The 19,623-nt window shown below is 41.9% G+C and overlaps 1 protein-coding gene across 1 annotated transcript in view; it reads right to left on the bottom strand.

The window, feature by feature from the left end:
- Positions 1-19,623, bottom strand: part of col4a1 (collagen, type IV, alpha 1) — a 36,736-nt gene that overhangs the window by 11,589 nt on the left and 5,524 nt on the right. Inside the window, exons 2-22 of the mRNA XM_084544456.1 lie at positions 6,935-6,988; positions 4,700-4,789; positions 4,261-4,305; positions 4,130-4,174; positions 3,918-3,980; positions 3,756-3,809; positions 3,481-3,507; positions 3,305-3,379; positions 3,135-3,197; positions 2,924-2,959; positions 2,793-2,831; positions 2,503-2,589; positions 2,380-2,415; positions 2,218-2,277; positions 1,995-2,030; positions 1,849-1,893; positions 1,712-1,744; positions 594-654; positions 470-505; positions 220-366; positions 28-111 (exon numbers count right to left, since the gene is read on the bottom strand). Of these exons, the coding sequence (XP_084400582.1) occupies positions 28-111; positions 220-366; positions 470-505; positions 594-654; positions 1,712-1,744; positions 1,849-1,893; positions 1,995-2,030; positions 2,218-2,277; positions 2,380-2,415; positions 2,503-2,589; positions 2,793-2,831; positions 2,924-2,959; positions 3,135-3,197; positions 3,305-3,379; positions 3,481-3,507; positions 3,756-3,809; positions 3,918-3,980; positions 4,130-4,174; positions 4,261-4,305; positions 4,700-4,789; positions 6,935-6,988 (1,216 nt within the window). The remainder of the gene's footprint in view (positions 1-27; positions 112-219; positions 367-469; positions 506-593; positions 655-1,711; positions 1,745-1,848; positions 1,894-1,994; positions 2,031-2,217; positions 2,278-2,379; positions 2,416-2,502; positions 2,590-2,792; positions 2,832-2,923; positions 2,960-3,134; positions 3,198-3,304; positions 3,380-3,480; positions 3,508-3,755; positions 3,810-3,917; positions 3,981-4,129; positions 4,175-4,260; positions 4,306-4,699; positions 4,790-6,934; positions 6,989-19,623) is intronic.

The raw sequence follows: 19,623 nt of genomic DNA, 5'->3' as shown, positions 1-19,623 counted from the left end.
CTATTCAGTAACTGTGGCCATCCTCACCTTTCTGGCCCTCTTCCCCTCGTAACCCTGGAGGTCCAGGTGGGCCAGGTGGTCCCTTCTCAATGTCACATATATTAGGGTCAACTGCACACATGCACACATTAGATTATTAAAGTATTTGTAGATACACAGTGTATGAACGTGTCCCATTACGTCATCTAAAATGACACTGAACGATCTGACATATTATACCTGGTTCGCCGGGTGGTCCAGGGGGTCCAATGGCTCCTGGTTGTCCTGGAGGTCCAACAAGAGACTCTCCTTCTAGTCCCCTGTCTCCCTTTTCACCCACTTCTCCTTTCTGACCTTTATCTCCACGAGGCCCTTCACTGTACCGACCTGAAGTACAAGACCACACATTTTTGTGTCATTCACATAGAATCTGGCATATATATATAGTTAAAGCAATGTTGTTATTATATATTTTAGAGTGTTATTTTACCTGGTGGGCCAGGTTCACCCTGAGAACCGGGAAAACCTGTAGATTAAGACAAAAACCAAAAAGTGTTTATAAGTGTGTGTGTGCCATTGAGAGCATGTGTCAGCATACTAGAGCATCTTGTTACCTTTTTCTCCTTCTAACCCTGGCAGACCACGAGGGCCAGGGGGGCCAGGTGCACCGGTGCCCTAAAATTACACAATAACAAAGATTAAGATCGCAAATTATTTTTACTATTATGTACTATATGCATTTTATTACTGGGAAATCTCCAGTGAAAGCTGACTGTTACTCAGGTCAGGGTGCATATTATTTGAATTTTAAAGAAAGTGTCTCTGTTTTTAATTACAGACACTGTTTCTATTTGAACCTTTCTTCCGACGAGGAGGTTCCTGTCCTCGGTGCAGACTGTATCTGTCGTAATTAAATATGCGACTGGTGGCACATTCACTGGAAAGGCCGATATTTATTTTATCACATTTAGTAACTACAGCTGAAAATGTTCAGGTTCAATGGCATCAGGGTTTACTTACTACCTTGTTTTATCCCCTTTAATTTACAATTTTGAGGTAAAAATTAAATTTTTTTTTTCCAGATCTCACTCTAACCTAGTAATAATGTGACTTAATGGTTTTAAAACTAATCCCAGGTGTCTCCTATCCATCCTGTGAGTCCATGTTTTTCTGTTCTCCTTGTCTCCTTGTTTGATAAATGAGGCCCAATTGAGATTAATCAAATAAAGGTCGTATATGATGTGTCTTTCACAAAGCCTAGTATTGCTTAACAGTGTTTGGTTATTGGTTGTGTTTTTTTAATATTCACTTATTTTATAATCCTTGTAAATATAGTGTATATAGATTTTTTTGTTTATCTATCTATCTATCTATCTATCTATCTATCTATCTATCTATCTATCCTGTGAGCCCATGTTTTTCATAGTGCAGCACCGTAGCATCTCTGTTAAATTCTCCCTGTTTGATAAATGCCACATCTTATGTAGGTCCAAGTCGAGATTAATCAAATAGGCCATATGATGTGTCCATTACAAAGCCTGGTCTTGTTTAACAGTGTATCTTCCCTTTAAAATACCCTCGCATTTTAACAGAATGAATACGAGGTGCCATCTGCTGGTAGCTTTCAGGAGTTGCATTGTTTGCGGTCAACAGAAACGACAGCGGGTCAGTGAGACAGAAAAATTGGAGCCTTAGAAATAAATGATAAAGACAAAAAAGATTAAATACGTACATAACCAGGAGGTCCTCTGTCTCCTTTCTCTCCCTAAAACCACACAAAGATTTTAGTTGGCTGAACATGAAACCCTTTAACATATATGGATTTAGACGTAAGCCTTGAAAATAATGACAAATGAGTGCATTAGTTACTTGAAAGCCTGGGTTTCCAGGAGGTCCTGAAAAGCCTTTTTCTCCCTGCACAAGAAAATGTTGTACTTTATTGATGTGAAGTGAAAGCAATTTGCAGTTGATCAGTAGAGCCGGCAGATAATAATAATACAGTAAGTTATTGTCACCTTAAAGCCGTCCTCTCCATCCTTACCAGGTTTACCCTAAATTACAGAAACATTATTCAGTTATTCAGTTTGTAATCCCTTGGACTGATAATAAAGTGACTGAAACACAGATCTGCATCTGTATGAGTTTAAAGCAGATATAAACTTTCAAGTTTTTGGCACATTTCAACTGAACTTCCTTCTATATATTATTATACATTACACAAATGATTTTTCCACTTACTCTTGGTCCGGGTGGGCCAGGTTCACCTTTCAAACCATCCACATAAGGGTTGCAATATCCCTGCAAACACAAAGCAAGTATCTCAGAATTAATTATTGGATAACAAATGGCCTCGGCACACAGCAAGTCTTACAGCTCAACATTTGAAAGCAAATTACCAACCTTATCTCCCTTGTCTCCTGAAACTCCTCTGTACCCCTTCAGTAAAAAAAATAAATAAAAAATTAGCAACTCAATTCTTTACACAGTAAATTTGCATTTTTTGCTGAGTGACTGAGTGGGTACCGGTGGTCCTTGCACTGTGATGGGTAATCCATCCTGTCCCCCTATCTGGCCAGGAGGGCCAGGTGGGCCGGCATATCCGCGATCGCCCTGCAGGGAGACACCAACGGTCAAAACAACGAAAGCCAAACACATCCTCACATTAAAAAGAATGCGTGAATAGTTAGCTAACAAGAATAATAATCGCTTATAATGAGGTTACTGCTTTTGCAATGATGTTTTCATGGAGCAAACACAAGAAAATTGCAGGAAAAACAATGACAAAACATTATTAATTAATGCTGGCCGGTCACCTTTTCTCCTTTCTCACTCACAAACGCCAGCTTGTCACCCTGCAGGGAGGTGAAAGAAAGTCCCTTTAATATCTCAGAACTGCGGTGCTTCATATTTATAAAATCTTCACTATAGGTTTGATTAATCTTACCTTCTCTCCTGGGGGGCCAGGGGGGCCGTGATCACCCTGTCAAACAGTTGTTCAATTAATAAAACAAGCCAATAATAATGCATTTTAGAAGTAATTAAGAAATTAGGAAATCTACAAATACTGCACTTATTAGTTTGTGGTTAGAATACTTGAAGTGCCCCTAATACTGCAGAGTAAATGAAGACTTTCATTGACTCGGTCAGTAACTCACTTTGGGTCCTTGATAGCCACGAGGTCCTGGAGGCCCCATAGGTCCAGTTTGGCCAGGGAATCCCTGGTATAGAAAGAAAAATTGAGGCAAGAACATTCAATGCACGGCCTCTGGTTTCTTTCCTCGTACTGTACACAGTGACCACGTTGTCACAAATACACACTACGTACAGGTTGTCCAGGCAGGCCGGGGTATCCTCTGTCTCCTTTCAGGGGAACAATCCCAATCACACCACCAGCTTCACCCTGGGGGAGACAAAACAAAAGTCAAATGGTTTGTGATGGTAGAATTGTGCCAAACGTTATTTGCAACGTTTGATGTGAAAGCTTCATGAATTTGAGCTGACCTTCATTCCAGGAATTCCTGGGGTGCCCTGAGAAGAGAGAGTAGAAATAAATATATTCATCGTACATATTTTTATTTTTAAATAGCGCCAAGTTGTACAGCATTACTTTGTCGTCTTGCTTTTTTTTTTACTAATTCCAATCTCAAAATTTGTTAAATGCTTTATGCTCTGTGTTTTTTCTTGAAATGTTTTGTCGGTTTTCGCTGCTTTCAATTCAAAATTCATGCTGGTCATTGTCAGGTTGGCTGTTTGTCATGCAAGCCGTGGTTGCTTACAGGAGGCCCTTGAAGACCAGGAAAACCAGAAGTGCCATCCCTTCCTCTTTCTCCCTGAAACACACAAACGCAACGAGATCAAGTGTCAGAATAACAGCCATGCGTGGAAGCTCCTGGCGAACAAATCTGCTTCAAAACACAATACAACTCGGAGTGGCTTACTTTAGTGCCATTGCATCCTGGGATACCGGGCGGACCAGGTGGACCATCGTTTCCGTTGATGCCCTGTAAGTGAGAGTGCAGAGATGAATAGTCTTCAACATCATCTAAAACTGTGATATATAGTCATTGCATATTTGCATTCTTATTGTCACAAGTGAGTCTACTGGATTGTTGCAAGATGTGAGACGTGAAGGAAGATGACAGAAACTTACTGGTAGTCCTGGAGTTCCCGGGACACCTGGCAGACCATGAGGACCCTGCGAAATCACAGGTATGTCAGGTTTACTTGTTCAAAACTAGAACGTGATCAATAACTTGGGGAATAGAAGTGTTGCATACTTACTCGCACTCCTTTCTGTCCAGGAGACCCAAACTCACCCTGATCTCCCTAAGATCCAAACAACATCAAGATTAACACAACACAGAAAAGATCAAATCTGAAATATGTAAAATGCTTGCGTGAAATGGAGTAAACACATGTGTGGAGGGTTTGGATACAAACAGTGTGAGATATTGGTTCACTCAAATGTATTAAGGTTACTGATTTTAATGTGCGTAGGGCTGTGACAATTAGTCAACTAACTGAAGAGCAGATGGACAGAAAACTGATCATCACATTTGCAGATTATCTTAGCTGTTTTTATTTGGCTTTTAGACTTTTGGAGCAAAACAACATATCAGACTATGTTAAATTGCAGCATGTAATTTAAAAAAAAAAAAAGTAACTTGGCAGATTAATACTGCTAGTTATAACTTCAAAGCCCTTGAAAGTGTGTACTAACCTTGGGGCCCATTGGCCCTGAAGGCCCCTCATGTCCTTGCATCCCTGGGAATCCCATGTTACCTTGGAGACCAGGAAACCCACGCTCACCCTGTTATGCACAGATACGCAGTTTAGTGACACAAGGCAATTTAATTTACTCAACTTAAACGAGTTTACCCACAAATGAGGAAATAGAGAACACAGAAGAAAAAAATAAATGTTTTAAAACATGTTATGATTTTGTTTAATTATCAGGTGATGAAGTGTTGAATAGATTTGTGACTAAGAGCAAGTTCCTGTGTTCGTGTCCGGCGTAGCAGTATAATTTCCATTCATAAATCACATGATAAAAATAGATTTTCCTGGATGAAACACAGATACTGTGTGATTTATTATATATCTCAACATCATTAAGACACTATTGTTTTAAATGCAAGCAATATATATATATATTTTTTTTAATTATTTTCCTTCATGTATGATAAGCCAGGGCTAACATAGTGCGTGATAAATACATATTCCTTATGTAGATTCACTGAATAATAGTTTCAATTCAATTAATGTGCAATGCACTGGAAAAAATAAAAACAAACACAGGTTGCAGCATTATCCACTGTGTCTCTCCCAGTGACCTTAAACTGACCCAGAAATATTCCACTGTCTGCCACTAGATGGCTGCATTGCTGCATAAAGGAGGGTCATGCCCTCCACACAACGAGAGAACCAGTGGGTTGCAAAACTCTGCCATAAATAAGAAAGCAGCCACATTGACACTATGACACCAGGACTGATCTCCATCCTCTGAACACAACACCTGAATCACATCAGTCAATCGAAAAAGATTCCATGCTCAACTATGGGGAATAATCGCGCTGTCGCCATGGCAACCGCTGTGCAAATACGGGATGTGACAGTGGAAACGGGGCTCACATGAGACTCTGGGAAGGTTGTTTTGAGGCCTTTCGGCAACTCTGAACACACAGAAGTGCTCTAAATCCACGGGGTTTGGCTCAGCTCCACTGAACACGGTCAGTACATCTGTTGTTGTGGAGTGAGCTGAACGTCTGGCTGCTGTCGTTGTAAGAGCGAGCCATTGAAAGGCTCTAAGCTGGCAAATAACACTCTGCAGTCATCTGATAAACCTGAGCAAACAGAACGCATGCACAGTCAAACAGCGCGAGGTGCAATGGATAATAAATCGACTTCGACGGATCTCATTTAAAGCAGTGGTTCCCAGTTCCTGTCTACATGTGACCACTATTTCATTCAAATTTTATTCTGAGTTGCCTAAAAATGTCATAAAATTAAAAAGATAGAGAGGAAAATCTAAAAAACAACAACAACAAAAAATAAAATATTCAATTTATGTGGCAAAAACATGTTTGTTTTTCTGGTTCCTGTCCTCCCTTCAGGGTTTATGTCGGGTTTATGTTGAAACTCTATGTTGGGGGTAAAGTTTGAAACCAGTGCTGGCAAACATTTCCTTTTTTTTTGGCTGAGGTTTTACTTCACCATTAAAACATAAGCAAAGTAAGAAAGCATAAATTTTTAGACCATAACCACAAATAAAAAGACTAAATAAGCTATAACAAACCTTGGCTCCAAAGTAAATAGTTGTCAGTATAATAAATTTGGTCTCTGAAAGTGATTTATTTGTAACGAGGACATCACCAGACATATCATTCAATGCCTGTCTCTTATTTGTTTAAAATATCTCATCATTAAAAGCATTTAAAGAAAATGCTGTTGCTGTCTGTCTGCACAAAAGAGAAAATGTAGAAGTGCCCGAGTGAGCTAACGTCAACTTTTCATGTTTCTCTTCAGTGATTTACACTAATGCTGCAGCGCTGACAAGCTCAAGGCCCACAGCCAGTACATGGCTGGTGTCCCCACCACTTGTACATCTATAACTCAAAGCTTCCATTCATCTGTTGGGAACAAGGCCTTCAGCCCAGCTGTGTGTTCGGACATGCTCTAATTCAAACTGATCCTCATTCCCATCGTGATATCTCCTCCGTGACTGAGCCCCGTGCACTCCTTTTCCACAAAGGCTTGGCTTCGGTCTGTCCCACTGAACTGACCCCATGACACAGAGTTTAGGAAGCACTGTCACTTGTTACTACTTGCTGTTCGTTTCCAAGCCTGCGCTTAACTGGAGAACAAACACGAATACCTGATATGAGATAAGTGGGAGAAAAAAATGCATAAGGATTGGTTAACAGACAAATGAAATGGGTACAAATAAAAATCTCACCTTTGCTCCTTTTACACCACTGCAGTCACATTTTCCACAAGATGCCCCGCATCCCTAGGAATGGAGAGAAACATAAAAATAAATGGTCCATCACTTAAAGGAAAAACACAGATTTGCACAACAGGGCTTGGTTATAATTTAAACCACTTGGGGGCGCCAGAAACCATCTGTAAATATGCATAACGCTATCATTCTGATAGGATGATTGCATTAGCAAACATTTGTTTACTGCCACGTGCACTCATCTGAAAAGCAAAGATAACCTTTTAACGTAAGCTATTATAATACCAGCAATTTCTGTAACCAACGCTGACTGGTGCAATGAAATTGAACCAAAATAGTAAAGTTGCAGGACATGAAATAATAAAAGTTAGCTGTTAGAGGCTAAAAACCTCCTCAGATCTTAAGTCACCTGCAGATTTTACTAGTTATCTACCCCATTCATCCATAATTTCCACCGTTTTATATTATTTTTTGCAGCTTTAAATTTACTGACAATGAAAAAAAAGTAAAAAATAAAAAATAAAAAAAGGAAGTTTCCTTTAATCCACATCAAGGGATCACTTATTAGCTTTGTAAAACTATTGGCAGGCAGGAGGACATTAATGCAGCTGGCCTCGGCCTTTCCACCCCCCACCCTGCCTCGTTTCCTCTCGGGTCTCCAGAGGCCAGAGCCTGGGAACTGGCCTCCACTGCCACGGCTCTGTCTTCCATTGCTCCTTTCCTCTCCATCTTCCAGCTGTTGCTGGACTCACGTGTAAGGCGCCCAGCCAAAAGCCCATCAGAGTTTTGGACAGGCCCGGCAGGCCTGGGCAGAGAGTTCACAGATACATATTTCTGTCTGCCTCTCACACTCTCGCTCTCTCCCACACACACACACAACAAATAAAAGGCTCCAATACCATTCATTGTGATCCCCTTCCAACGTCCTGAACTCAACATTTAATACACAAGTCTTCAACATCAGCTCATCAGTCACTGGCCTTCCAGCATACTTGATCTGAATCAATATGCCGCCCTATGAATTGTGGGAAATCACACCAAATTGACTTAATGCAGAGGACCAGCTGTTTGCACTCCGTCCCAGTGCACTTGTTCTCCTCTGCTTTCAGGGTATTACACAGGTGGGGCCTGTTACATTATGCCATTCATCTCCTGCTCTCTAAAACACCTCTCACTCCATGTCACCACTTTTTTATCCAATACGCCGCAGGAAAAACTTACGGGACACCTGCTCACAATCAGATTAGTGTTATAAGACAAACAGAGGAAATTAATATTGAGTCTGAGAATGAACTGAATGTGTCACACAGCAATAAAGGCCCCTGGTGCTGATTGACGTGATTTTTTTTTGGCAGTTCACCCCGGGGAGTTACGGCAATCTAACGCAATGATGGAAAACGCTTGCATATCTGCCAGCACTGCTGATTGTAGGATAAGCACTCCCTCATTTACCTGTCGCTCTCTGTATGTTTCAGAATTGTTCTTTGTCTCCGGCTTTTTTTTTTTTTTTTTCCTTCAAGACACAACTCCAGCCAACAGGCCCGCATGTTGGGAGGGCATGGCTGCACAATAAGGAACGCCTGAGTGTGTGACGGAAAAAAAAAAAAAGCACCGTCCTCTGTGATGTCTGCCGCTGGATCTCCAAACACGGCGCGGTAATCTGCAGGTATAGATCAAAGTGGCGCTTCTTTGATTTCTCCTGTTTGTTTTCCCTTCGACATCCGTTCCGCGCCATCACAAACCCAAACACCAGATGGGAGTGAAGGCACAAAGACCCACCTGACGTCGGCACAAAGAGTGTCTTGTTAATGACTCTCTCAGCCTAAGATCAGATGACTGTCTGATCCGTGTCTCGGAGGGAGAGGGGATCTTAAGAGGACCCTGTCACATAGATCCTCAGGTACATAGGATAATAGAGGCTCTGATTATCTAGCTATACCACAATAGCATTTCAACACATCACAGGGATAAATGCCAGACTGGTGCACAATCCAAATATGAACCCAGGTAAATTACTGTTTTGAGGTAGATTTTCTTTACTTCCCTATATTTCAGAGGATTAGTTTCCAGCTTTTACTCCATTTACTTCATTTATCCGACAGTATGAACGCACCGGTCTAATTGCTGGATTGGGATCGGCCCTTCATATTCAATCTTTTTCAATAATTTATCTTTACTTCTAACGGAATACGCAATATTTTTCTATATTTAGGTGTGCTAATAAGACAGCACAAGACATGGACACGCGTGATTTCACTGGAGGGTGTGAGAAAATAAAGAGATGAAGATGTTACTGTGCCCAGACGGCATGATCTTTCCCAGAGCAAACAGACTGAGGAGCAGGCTGAGGCCCCGCAGCGATGAGTGTGTAGCGTCCACTGTGAATATACCCAGTGGTTGGTGAGTCACTGAGCCCTGGAGGACCTGTATCGGATCCAGAAACTCATGCAGCAGACGGAACCTCACGTGTCCCCGGACAAAAGTGTTTATATCATCCCCAAATCTGGACGCCAGGCCTGGATGTCTGCACACTGTGAAAAATCAATATGACGTACGCTGGCAAATTCGTTTGCTTTTACTGGGCACTGCTCAAAACAGTGCCTTATCATAATTGCGTGCTTAAGGAGGTGTTTTTCTGGAGATGGAGCTGCCAGAGAAAAAGTCAGACAGATGCATAAAAGGACAACAGGAGAGGAGGATGGAGTGGGTATTAACTACCAAGGTTTGTGGAATGGTAGGCACTTCATAACGTGGCATGATGCGTCTTGGTTGCTACGTGTCAGTGGTGCAGTCGAATACATCAAGACTCTTCCCAAAAGGCTGGATTTTAACACTTGCTCGATATGTCTGACATCATTGCATACGTAAGTCCAGTGCTCAGGAGACAGAGCACTGGTGAGAGGAAGTGATGAGTAATGTTTGCTTTCCAGATTTAAGGCCTCGGTCAGCAAAGGATGTGGGCCCAGAGACCCTGACATTAACACAAACAGTCTTAACGTATGTATTGTGTATCGTGTGTTTATTGAGCTGTTACATAACTGGACGCTAATGTGCAGTGTGGTCGGCTTTCAATATACTATTCTGTCTTCCTTAACAGATGGTGTTTGCAAATTCTTACCTTTTTCCAAACACTATAAGGACTTCTCGTCCATGTTGACGTACATCTCCTCGGCAGCTGAGGGTGGCTAGTTATTTATGGTACACGACCTTAAGACGATTGCATGATACAATCATTCTCCATGGTCAAGAATTGACCGCAAAAGCTGCTCATTTTAAAACAATTAAAAGTGCTATCTGCTGTTGTTGCCCGCTTATGGTCAGCTTTTCTACTTGTAATGTTTGTAATGAAATGTTGCAATGTTGAAACTGTACCCAAGTCTCTGTGCCTTCCACAAGAGGATTTCCTAGATTTTGCACAACCAGTCAATCTCTTCGTAACCACAGGGAATCCAAGTGCATTCCGGACCTCACGTTTTTCATTCTGTTGTGGACTTGAGGCATCATTTGTCCACAGGATAAACAATGGGATTGAAGTTATTTGCACAATTCTGAGGTTTTGTCATGGCAACGTTTCCAAAGACCTACAGAGAGAATCTCTTCCTTTCCACATGCTAGCTTCTTTGTGAGTCTGTATGACTCCGGATGTCATTCTTGAAAAAGTGGGCAAATCTTTGCGTACTGAAGCCAACTTCCGAACACTGCAAAGCAACATCCTACAAAATTCAATTCAACTGCAATATTTGCAGAAATCTGCAGGAAAACAATAGAGAGTCCAGTCTGAGCACAGTTTTCACTGGCATTATTACAGCAGTACAAATCATTTCCACATGTGGCCAGAAAGCCGCAGTGCTCCATGCTGACTGTACATTTACAACTGCGCTGTGTGATCAGGCCCTGCAACTGCATCCTTTCATGTTAAGGGAAACCGAAGATCACGCGAACATCTGGTCAGTGTCATCTACAGACCTTTCTTTAAAAACTACATTACATTCCCAGCGCATTCTTGCCATAACCTCCCACTGCTGCTAGAGCTTACAAACCCCCAGGGTATCCTGTTGGGGATGAGGCCTGAAATGTGGGAGGTATTGTCGTTTCACAACCCTCCTTCTTCATTTTAAACACACGCAGAGTCTTATTAATTACTCGCAAAAGCAAATAAAGCAGTAACACAAGTGTCATCAAGCCACAGGGCCATGGACGAATACCGGTGTATATTGTGATTGGGTAAAATAAGTAAATACAGAATCCTCTGACTAATAAACACTTAACATTATACAGAACTTCGTCTGTCTGCGCAGGGGACTCCGTCGCACCCACAACCGACAAATGCCAATCATCCGCCGCTGACCTTATGTGCATGTTGCATTCAAACAAACAAGTAAGTGATGAGATCCACCATCTCTACAAATGCTACAGCTATGATGGCACCATAGCTACTGGCTAGCCATGATGCTAAATCTAAGAAACCTTTCGCTATCGGTGGAGCTGCCAATGTTAAAAATGAATGGGTGGGTGATGGGTGGTACTTTAAAATATTGTGCATGAAGATATTCTGTGTGCATCTGGTTCAGAACCATTCAAACTGGACTGATCACCATCTTGTTGCAGGGAAAAGAGTGATACTTGTGAATACTGGTGAGGTGCAATCTCTCTATATGCTCGTACTGTCACACCGCGGTGAATTGTTTTTGTTATTGTCTCGTGATTTCCTGTTTTATTTTGAAAGTACTAACTCTCCTCTCGTTTCAGGTCACTTGCCCTTCCTCTTGTGTCACCGGTCTGATTGTCTCCCCGATTCATGATTGTTTCCACCTGTTCCTCATTACCCTCCTGTGTATATATGGTCTGCGTTTTCCCCTGTCTTGTGCCAGTGTGTTTCGTAACGTCACGTCTTGTCTCGTCGAGCATACCAAGCCTACGTAATTCCAAGCCACAGATAAGTTTTGTTCCTACAGAATCCTTGTCAAGTTTTTGCCTCCTCTGGAGTGATTTTTTGTTCGACATTTCTGTTATTTCGCTGAACTCTTTTTTGAGAATTTTATTTTAGTTAAAATAAAGTTTTTGATCCACTGCCTCTGCGACTGAGTCCTCCTTTTTGCCCAGGCGTGATACATACATAACATCCAAACATTGTTTTAATGGTGCTACTGACTGATCTAACATAATGACTATCAAACAGCATCATGAGATCATGGAACATATTCCTGCATTTGCAATTGGATGGGATTGGATTAGACGAATTCCACTCACTCGAGACACAAATATCTGTCCACTTGACCATGTGGTAACATTTTTAACCAAAGTCACGCACTAAAGTTTGAGCGACTTTAATCAGGAAGTGACAGCTGTGGACGGCTGTTTTTATTCTTCTTTCCCCGAACACGAAACACAACTTTTCTTGGATGTAGAAAATGTAGAAAACTGTCGGACTGCCGTGTTTCCTCTCGGTTATCTCCTCGGCTACGGGGGAGCGGAGAGGAGCCTTCCTTCCACATTGATATGGGTTTCACCGAGGGCCAAAGCAGATAACTCAGTTGTTCATTATTCTTTAGTTGAGCATGCTTTCGATTCCACTCATAGTTCACACTTCTACCAGACTCCTTTACTTTCAGGTTTTTTCAGGTTTACTTTCGTGCTCCTTTTGACCATAACAACTGCTGCGTTAGCTGTAGTTCCCCATGTCTTACACTCAATTGGCACTTAACCCCAAATATCTCTTAAATTTAGACATGACTCTGTTGTTTTGCTTTGGTTTACAGCATAAAACTGAAACCACCGAAACTCCTCATGTGTTCTTGCATCCAGAAACACAAGCTTCACCATATGAGGTTAGCCATGCTGTTGCATCACTTAGCTTTGTGCTTACATTTAGCTCCATGTTTTGGGCGTTTGGCTGTTTGGGTTTTCAAGTTGGCTCATCTAATTACTCTTAATGACATCCGATGAGACTTCGGCTTTGTGTCCCAACAGTAAATATTGTTCAACACTGTTGAGTTGTTAGCATACCTATGAACTTTCACAAAAACATTTGGGTTCTTTTGTTAAATGACTGAAATAAGGATTAGCATTATGCAGCATATTTTTCTCTCAGCATGCTGTAGAGACTCTCACGTGCGCCGGTGTCGCTTTAACATCGGTGCCAATCCCTACATGTTTGACACGTGCATGCAGAATCCTCACGATGAACTCTCAAATAGGATCCAGCTCGGTTGCAGTCAATTTAGCACAGTTGCATAGATGTTTAACCTATGTAAGTCACCCCATAAAGACGCTCTCATGGCGATAAACCACAGATCATGGCTTCCATATGGAGACAATCAGGGTAGTTTTACTCTATAAACGTCAGAAGGAGCTCACATGGAAGTGGGGACCACTAAGCAGCTCTAAATGAGACAGTTATGGACTGCAGTGCAATACACACAGTAGCTGTAGTGTTGCTAGGACTCAGCTGATTTTGATGCCCTGAAAAGTGTATGAGATCAGCGTGTCCGTGCTGTTGACTCATCCCAGCTTGTCTGTGGTTTCCAGGCTCTCGTCTGTGTTTTTCTTTTGCACGTGTTGAGGAAGTTCACAGGTGCTACTGACCGCAAAAGTCCTCCCAACACTCCTCAGCCGCGCACACTGACGCGAACGGACTAAAATAGTAGGAGATCGATGTGTTTTCTCAGCCCGTGCTTGGTTGAACTGCGCTGCTCTAACATTCCTGGCCTTCTCTGGTACTGAGGCCAGGACGAGAGAATAGAAGCAGAGGAGGGGAATTTTCTGTCTGACTGCCATACTTGGAAGACAAGGCTCCTAGCGCAATTTGCTCTGTAAACAAGTGCGTGTCTGTGTGAGAGAGAGCTGTACGTGCGCAGGCTGGGACTACTTAATGCTGATTTGGATAGCAAGCAAAGCCAAATTGCTTTTCATATTCGTCTGCTCCTGTGGGCTTGATTCTTTTAGCACACATTTCCTTTTTCGGTGCATATGGGAGCGCCATTTAACAATAGAGTAATTTAGTGGGGAAATTCATCTTAAAACCCTAAAAAAAAAAATCATAACCACTAAATAAAATAGCCAACATTCATTTAATTTTATTAGAAATGTCAAGACATGCATTGCACATATAAAGAACAAAAAGTAGGTTAAGTTCAAATCTTAAATGTCGGTGCAATAAAGTCATCAACTTCCTTATTTAGAGTAATATGTCAAGACTAACAGTGCTCTCCAATCTGCTAAGTAAGAGGCTACAGCCTTTAGCGAGTTTATCAAGATAGATTAGCAGGGGGAAACAGCTACTCTGGCTCCGTCCAAAGACAAATCTACCAACCAGCACTAAAGCGCTGATCTCATAATGAAGCCCATTTGTTAAATCTCACCAAAACTGAAGCGTAACAATGACACTTTGTGGTTTTTCAACATTTCGCATGGGACAGAATTAGTCTAGCGTCACCCTATCTTGTGCCAAGCTATGCCTGTAGCTTTTAGTTAGATCCATATTTACACGTTAAACATTGCAAATGACAGACACGCACAGTAGTTGCATGTCAGTTCTCAGGAGAAACACAAGGCCAAGCTGAGAGTCACACACCTGGAGACGTATCATGTGCACTTTGTGCAATAAAACACGTTTTCTGTTTCCTCTATTTAAGGGGTCCTGTACCACTTATCCACCGAGACCAGCTTGATGTTAAACAGGTATTCATCTGCCCCAAAGAAATAACTTCTGTAATCAAAAGCAGATGCTTCTGCAGGAGCCTGTTCTCACCCACACATGGGCCCGGCTCACGTTTGCACAAATCTCACGAGTTAGAAAAACGCACACGCAATGGATGTAAACAAAATGAATACCAGACATCGAGAAATTCTTGGCAAACTTCGTGGGATAAAATATGTATGTTACCCTGGGAATATCTACAGTTTTAAGAAAGTCGCCAGTCTGCTCATGCATGATCAAGCCTGTCCAGGTTAATGCTGCCTGTCATCAAATTTGAGGCCACGATACCCGAACATCTGTAAGTGGTGGGGTCTTAAGTTAAGAAAACTGTATATGCATTAGAAAAACATCCGGCATTGTTGCTTCAACATCTTAAGAATAGCACAAAGCTAAGTCTATGTGGCCAGATGTGGACACAGATGTAAACACAGTCCATGCACTGGAACTGCAGAAATTAATGAACATGTCAGCAGAAGTGAAATAGGAATACTGTACTGTCCATGTTAACAGTCCAAGCAGGAATTCTCACATGCGAAATTAACTCAGCAAATGGGAAAATAGTTTTACACGGTTTCTCAGGCCCCGCTGGTTGGCACAGAGTTGTGTGTGTCTGTGTGTGCGTGTCTGTGTGTGCATACAGTAGTGGGATACTTCCAGCTGCAGAAATCTGTTCTCTGTTGATCACTCCCTGCACATGTTGAGAAAATAAATACTGTTTCATAGTGCAAAAAAGCTCTAAAAAGGTCTAGTTTAACAAAACACTGTCATTATAAGTCATTACAACACATGCTAGTGCTTCTAAAAGATGCTGTGCAAATAGTCCTGCCTTACATCCTAAAGGTCACTGACCTCTCTTAATCAGCCGGTCCGTCGGCACGTCGTCTTGACCGGTCACATGACCCACACAGGATCATCCCGTTGACCCTGTGACCTCTGGCCAGGCCATTAGAGAGGATTTAGACAGAGCTTTCAATATAAAGGTCATCTTGATAGCTCAGCTCTTCCCAAGTGTGTGTCTGAAGATGCGCATGTGGATGAACTTGTTACCCTGTTAACAAATTTGGCCAGACTCTTACTAATCTTTTTGCCTCCGAGGGGACTTTCCAGCTCCAACAGTGACCCACAGTTATTGAGATGCAGAAGATACTGTCACAAGTCTGATAGATCAGAAATCTTGCAAGCTAGCTGTGAGGTCGTGTTGCAGTTGCATTGTTGTCGCAGCCAGTGGGAGAGATGGGTTTGCTCGGTTTCTGTGCAGAGCTCTGTTCGTGTGCCCACACATCACTGGTCTGGGCAGCTATTGTTTGACACAAGTAAAAAAAAAAAAAAAACATTCCTCTACAGTCCCACAGGAGCAGCACTGGTCAAATTCACACATTTCTACTTATTTTTCTTGCATTCCACTAAATCAGTTTGACATGTCTGGAAGTAAACAGCACATATGCATGCACGTTTGCTTTTGAGGCAAAAAGAGGGAGAAAATGGTCGGAGGTGGCGAAGGAAACGGGGGGCAACAGTTACTTTGTTAAGATGTTTGTTTTCTTTGAGAAAGGGCCGGTCCAGTTCATATGCACTTCAACTCTGCCTGTGGCTGCTCTGTGAATGCGCAGCACTGTGCCACAGGATATGAGATTTGGGAGGCCATTCTTTCTCCAAGGAGGAAGGCCTCTTCCTTGCCTTTTATGCTCACAAAGACAAGAAGGGGTTGGGTCAGCCCCGCCTCTCTCTCAAGAGTGCTCTGGTATCTGGGAATAACGTCAGCACGTGAGGACAAGCAATGACCTCAGTGACTTAAGTACTGATTGAATTCCTCCAGCGTGGAATATTCTCACACAAATTAGGGGACATAAAAGGAAGGGAAAGAAATTAATTCACCCCATTAGTTTTAAAGTTTAACAAGAGTATCAGTCTACCTGGTAGCTGGCATCACTGTGGAGCTGAACTTTAGGACTTTAGGCTAAAAGCTAATATACTGACATTATTCTGGTGTGGTGTTTTTATATTAAAAACTGGTCGAGGTAAAGTTTTAACCAAATGATGACGCTAGAGGAAAAGCCTAGTGTACCCATAATACATTGCACTAACTATTGTGGAAGAAAAACGTATAGTTTGTCCTTGTATGTCAGATGCAGTATGCCAAATGTACACTACTGTCCTTGTAGTATGCAAGCCAGCATGATTTTCTGACTATTCTGACTACTCTGATAATTTAAGCCAATGCGTGTGGCAAGTGGCAAAAATTCAAATGACCACTTGAGGCTGGCCCAAAAAGCGAGTAAGTCCGATGTTAAAATTCAAAATTTTACAGCAGAAATTAACATGTTTACAGCCTAGTTTAAAAACTGGTCTCAGCAGCTTATTTCCCCAATCCTGACATGTGCACGGGAGGTAATTTTGTCATAGTTTTGCTCATCTTTTTAAATTAGATCACGGTTTAAATGTATGCATAATTAATGGTGTGGCTATCTTAAGTAACAGGTTGGCGCCGACTCATGTCAGGTTGCAAACTGACCTCTTTGCCGCTTTTTAAATTAGCCGGAAAACCAGGAGGAGTGAGGCGGAGCCAAGATGGGCACGAATAGAGCTTCGAAACCGCTCCTCAGAAGTCATATGGTATGTGAAATGTTGATACTTTATCAGCAATACTGTAATTTGGTGCTACAGACTGCCAACAGAAGATAATCAAAGATAGTCAAAGGTTAAGGTGCATATTGTATTCAGTTGTATGGATGTGCTGCAGAACGTACCAACATTTGTGCCAATCCATAAAGAAGAGTGTCGAGCTATTCCGAAAAGTGGAAACCTTCTGAAGAAATATAACAAAAACCAGTTGCATTCATCCCCTGGGGATTGGATTAGATCCAATTTTTCAACTATTCTCTCCTTCTCATCTTACACGGAAGCACCTGGCTCCTGAGTTAGTCATTTTAGACTTTTAAGAGCGGCTTTTACAATTACACAGGGTGACACAATGCACCCATCTGGGAGGATACGTGTCCACGGAAGCTCTGCTTCACGTACATTTAGACTAGGATTCCGCCTTTGTGCATGCTGCAGCACATGTGTCAGTGCTGTTTGTTCTCAAAGAGGAAATTATCCCCTTGTAATATTTTCATCGTCCTCACTAACACAACAGGTTTTATGTGAGACACAAGGGAGACGCCCCAAAGTAAGCAAGTGTGAGAAAAAGAGGAAATTCCAAGGACAAGACGAAGAAAGCTTTGTCCGTGCACTTCACCGACTAACTGCAACAAACATTATAGATAATTGAGATTATCTCCATTAGCATACCGTACACTTCAGTTGAGTTAATGGCCATCTAATAGATAAAGCTGCTCTCTATTGTTCTACTTATTCCAGTCCTTATCTCCGTCATCCTTATACATCATTGCTGTTTCAACATATGGAAAAACGTCATCCCCACGAGGCCTCAGCTCCTTAAAGATGCCGAAGCCTGGTGACAGATTTGCACTCGTATCAGCTAAAACGCCTTAATCTACCCCTCGACTCAGATGTGCATTGAAAGATTAGCATATCTCTTCTTCTCCTGATGTGAACCACGTCATGTGACCGGCTTTAGCTTGCTTCCTACTCAAAGTTATCTGATTAAAGTTTTCCCGGGATACTTCAGGAGAATAACGGCTACGTACACAAGCTGTTCCCATTGTCCAGCAAGTTGAGGGAGCTCAACCGCAAGCAGCAACATAAAGGGGCGGCGCAGGAGGAGATGAATAAAGCATATGTTCTTCCAGGAAAAAGAGGTTCAAGGCTCTTGGTATGAATACATAACAACTCTCAGATCTTCTAAATTTACAGCTGGATCTGACTCACGATCTGCTGTATCTATCAGTCCTCCTCTGCACCTTTAGCGCCACAACACTTAGGCCATTTCTACCATTTCTACCACGTCTGGTAAAAATATAGAGTAACTCAAGCTCAGTTTAGATGAGGAGACTGCACAGTGGAGGCTGCAGGACAGACATAAAAAAACAGATTGCGCATCACGATCAGACATCGCCGGTATGATCAGTTGATAGAAATAAGAAAAGCCTACTTTGATGTAAAGCTCAGACTCGTTGGTAGGCTCCACACTCAACCTAACCTACACTCAATGCTGTCATTGAATGCACCTTGTGCTAGGGTCCGAACTCAAAGAGCAATGAGGTCAATGTCCAGAATCCATTAACTGAACTACAAAGTTAAGTCTTCGGTGAGAAATGGACTTTGTGTCTTGACATGGGTACCGCAGACAGGTGACATGTGAGGAACAAAGTGTGACCAAAGTTAGTAGAATAAAAACATAATTCAGTGGGTGACTGCGGTGACCCATTCTTCCATGGTTCTTGTTGCACGTGTCAAAATGTTAACTGTAATAGGCCAGTTTGTAAAAAAGATCTGCATGGTTTGTAGGCCCACTTACATGCCAGCACCTGGGCATATTTAGGAAAAGTCCTAAATACTGTGTCTCCAAGGAGTGAAAGTGTAGTTTCTCAGAAAGGAAATAAGCCTTTTCTGCATCATGAACCTGACCAGCTGTGTCACGTCTCAAATATCATGACGCAGTCAGGTGTTTTCTCTCTGTGTTTTACAGTATTTACTTGTTGATATCTTTGACATGATTAATATCTGTAGATGACAGCGGGTTGCATTAAAGTTAAATCTCTCTCAGATCCCCTTTGAAGTTAGTCAGGTGTGATTAACGTTGGGAAAACCCAGCGATTTTGGAAGTACTTGTAATGTTTAGACAAAACAGAAGAATATGATACTAGATGAAGCAACGCAGGTTTAACATTTGTCCTAGAAAAACAATGATGTTTATCTTGTTTCCTGAACAGTTGGAAAGAAAATGGCAAATGTTTGGTTGTATTTCAAACCAAGAGTGGTGCAAAATAATATTATAGGCAATTGAACCAGCAACCAAGAGCGAATGGAAGTACTAAAGGTTTATGACATGGCAAAAGCACAGCATTTTGTCTAAACCCAATCT

This window comes from Chelon labrosus (assembly GCF_963514085.1).
Source record: "Chelon labrosus genome assembly, chromosome: 5".
NCBI classification, from domain to species: Eukaryota; Metazoa; Chordata; class Actinopteri; order Mugiliformes; family Mugilidae; genus Chelon; species Chelon labrosus.
The sequence above is the reverse complement of the archived record's forward strand: the minus strand, read 5'-3'. Positions and strand labels throughout refer to the sequence as shown.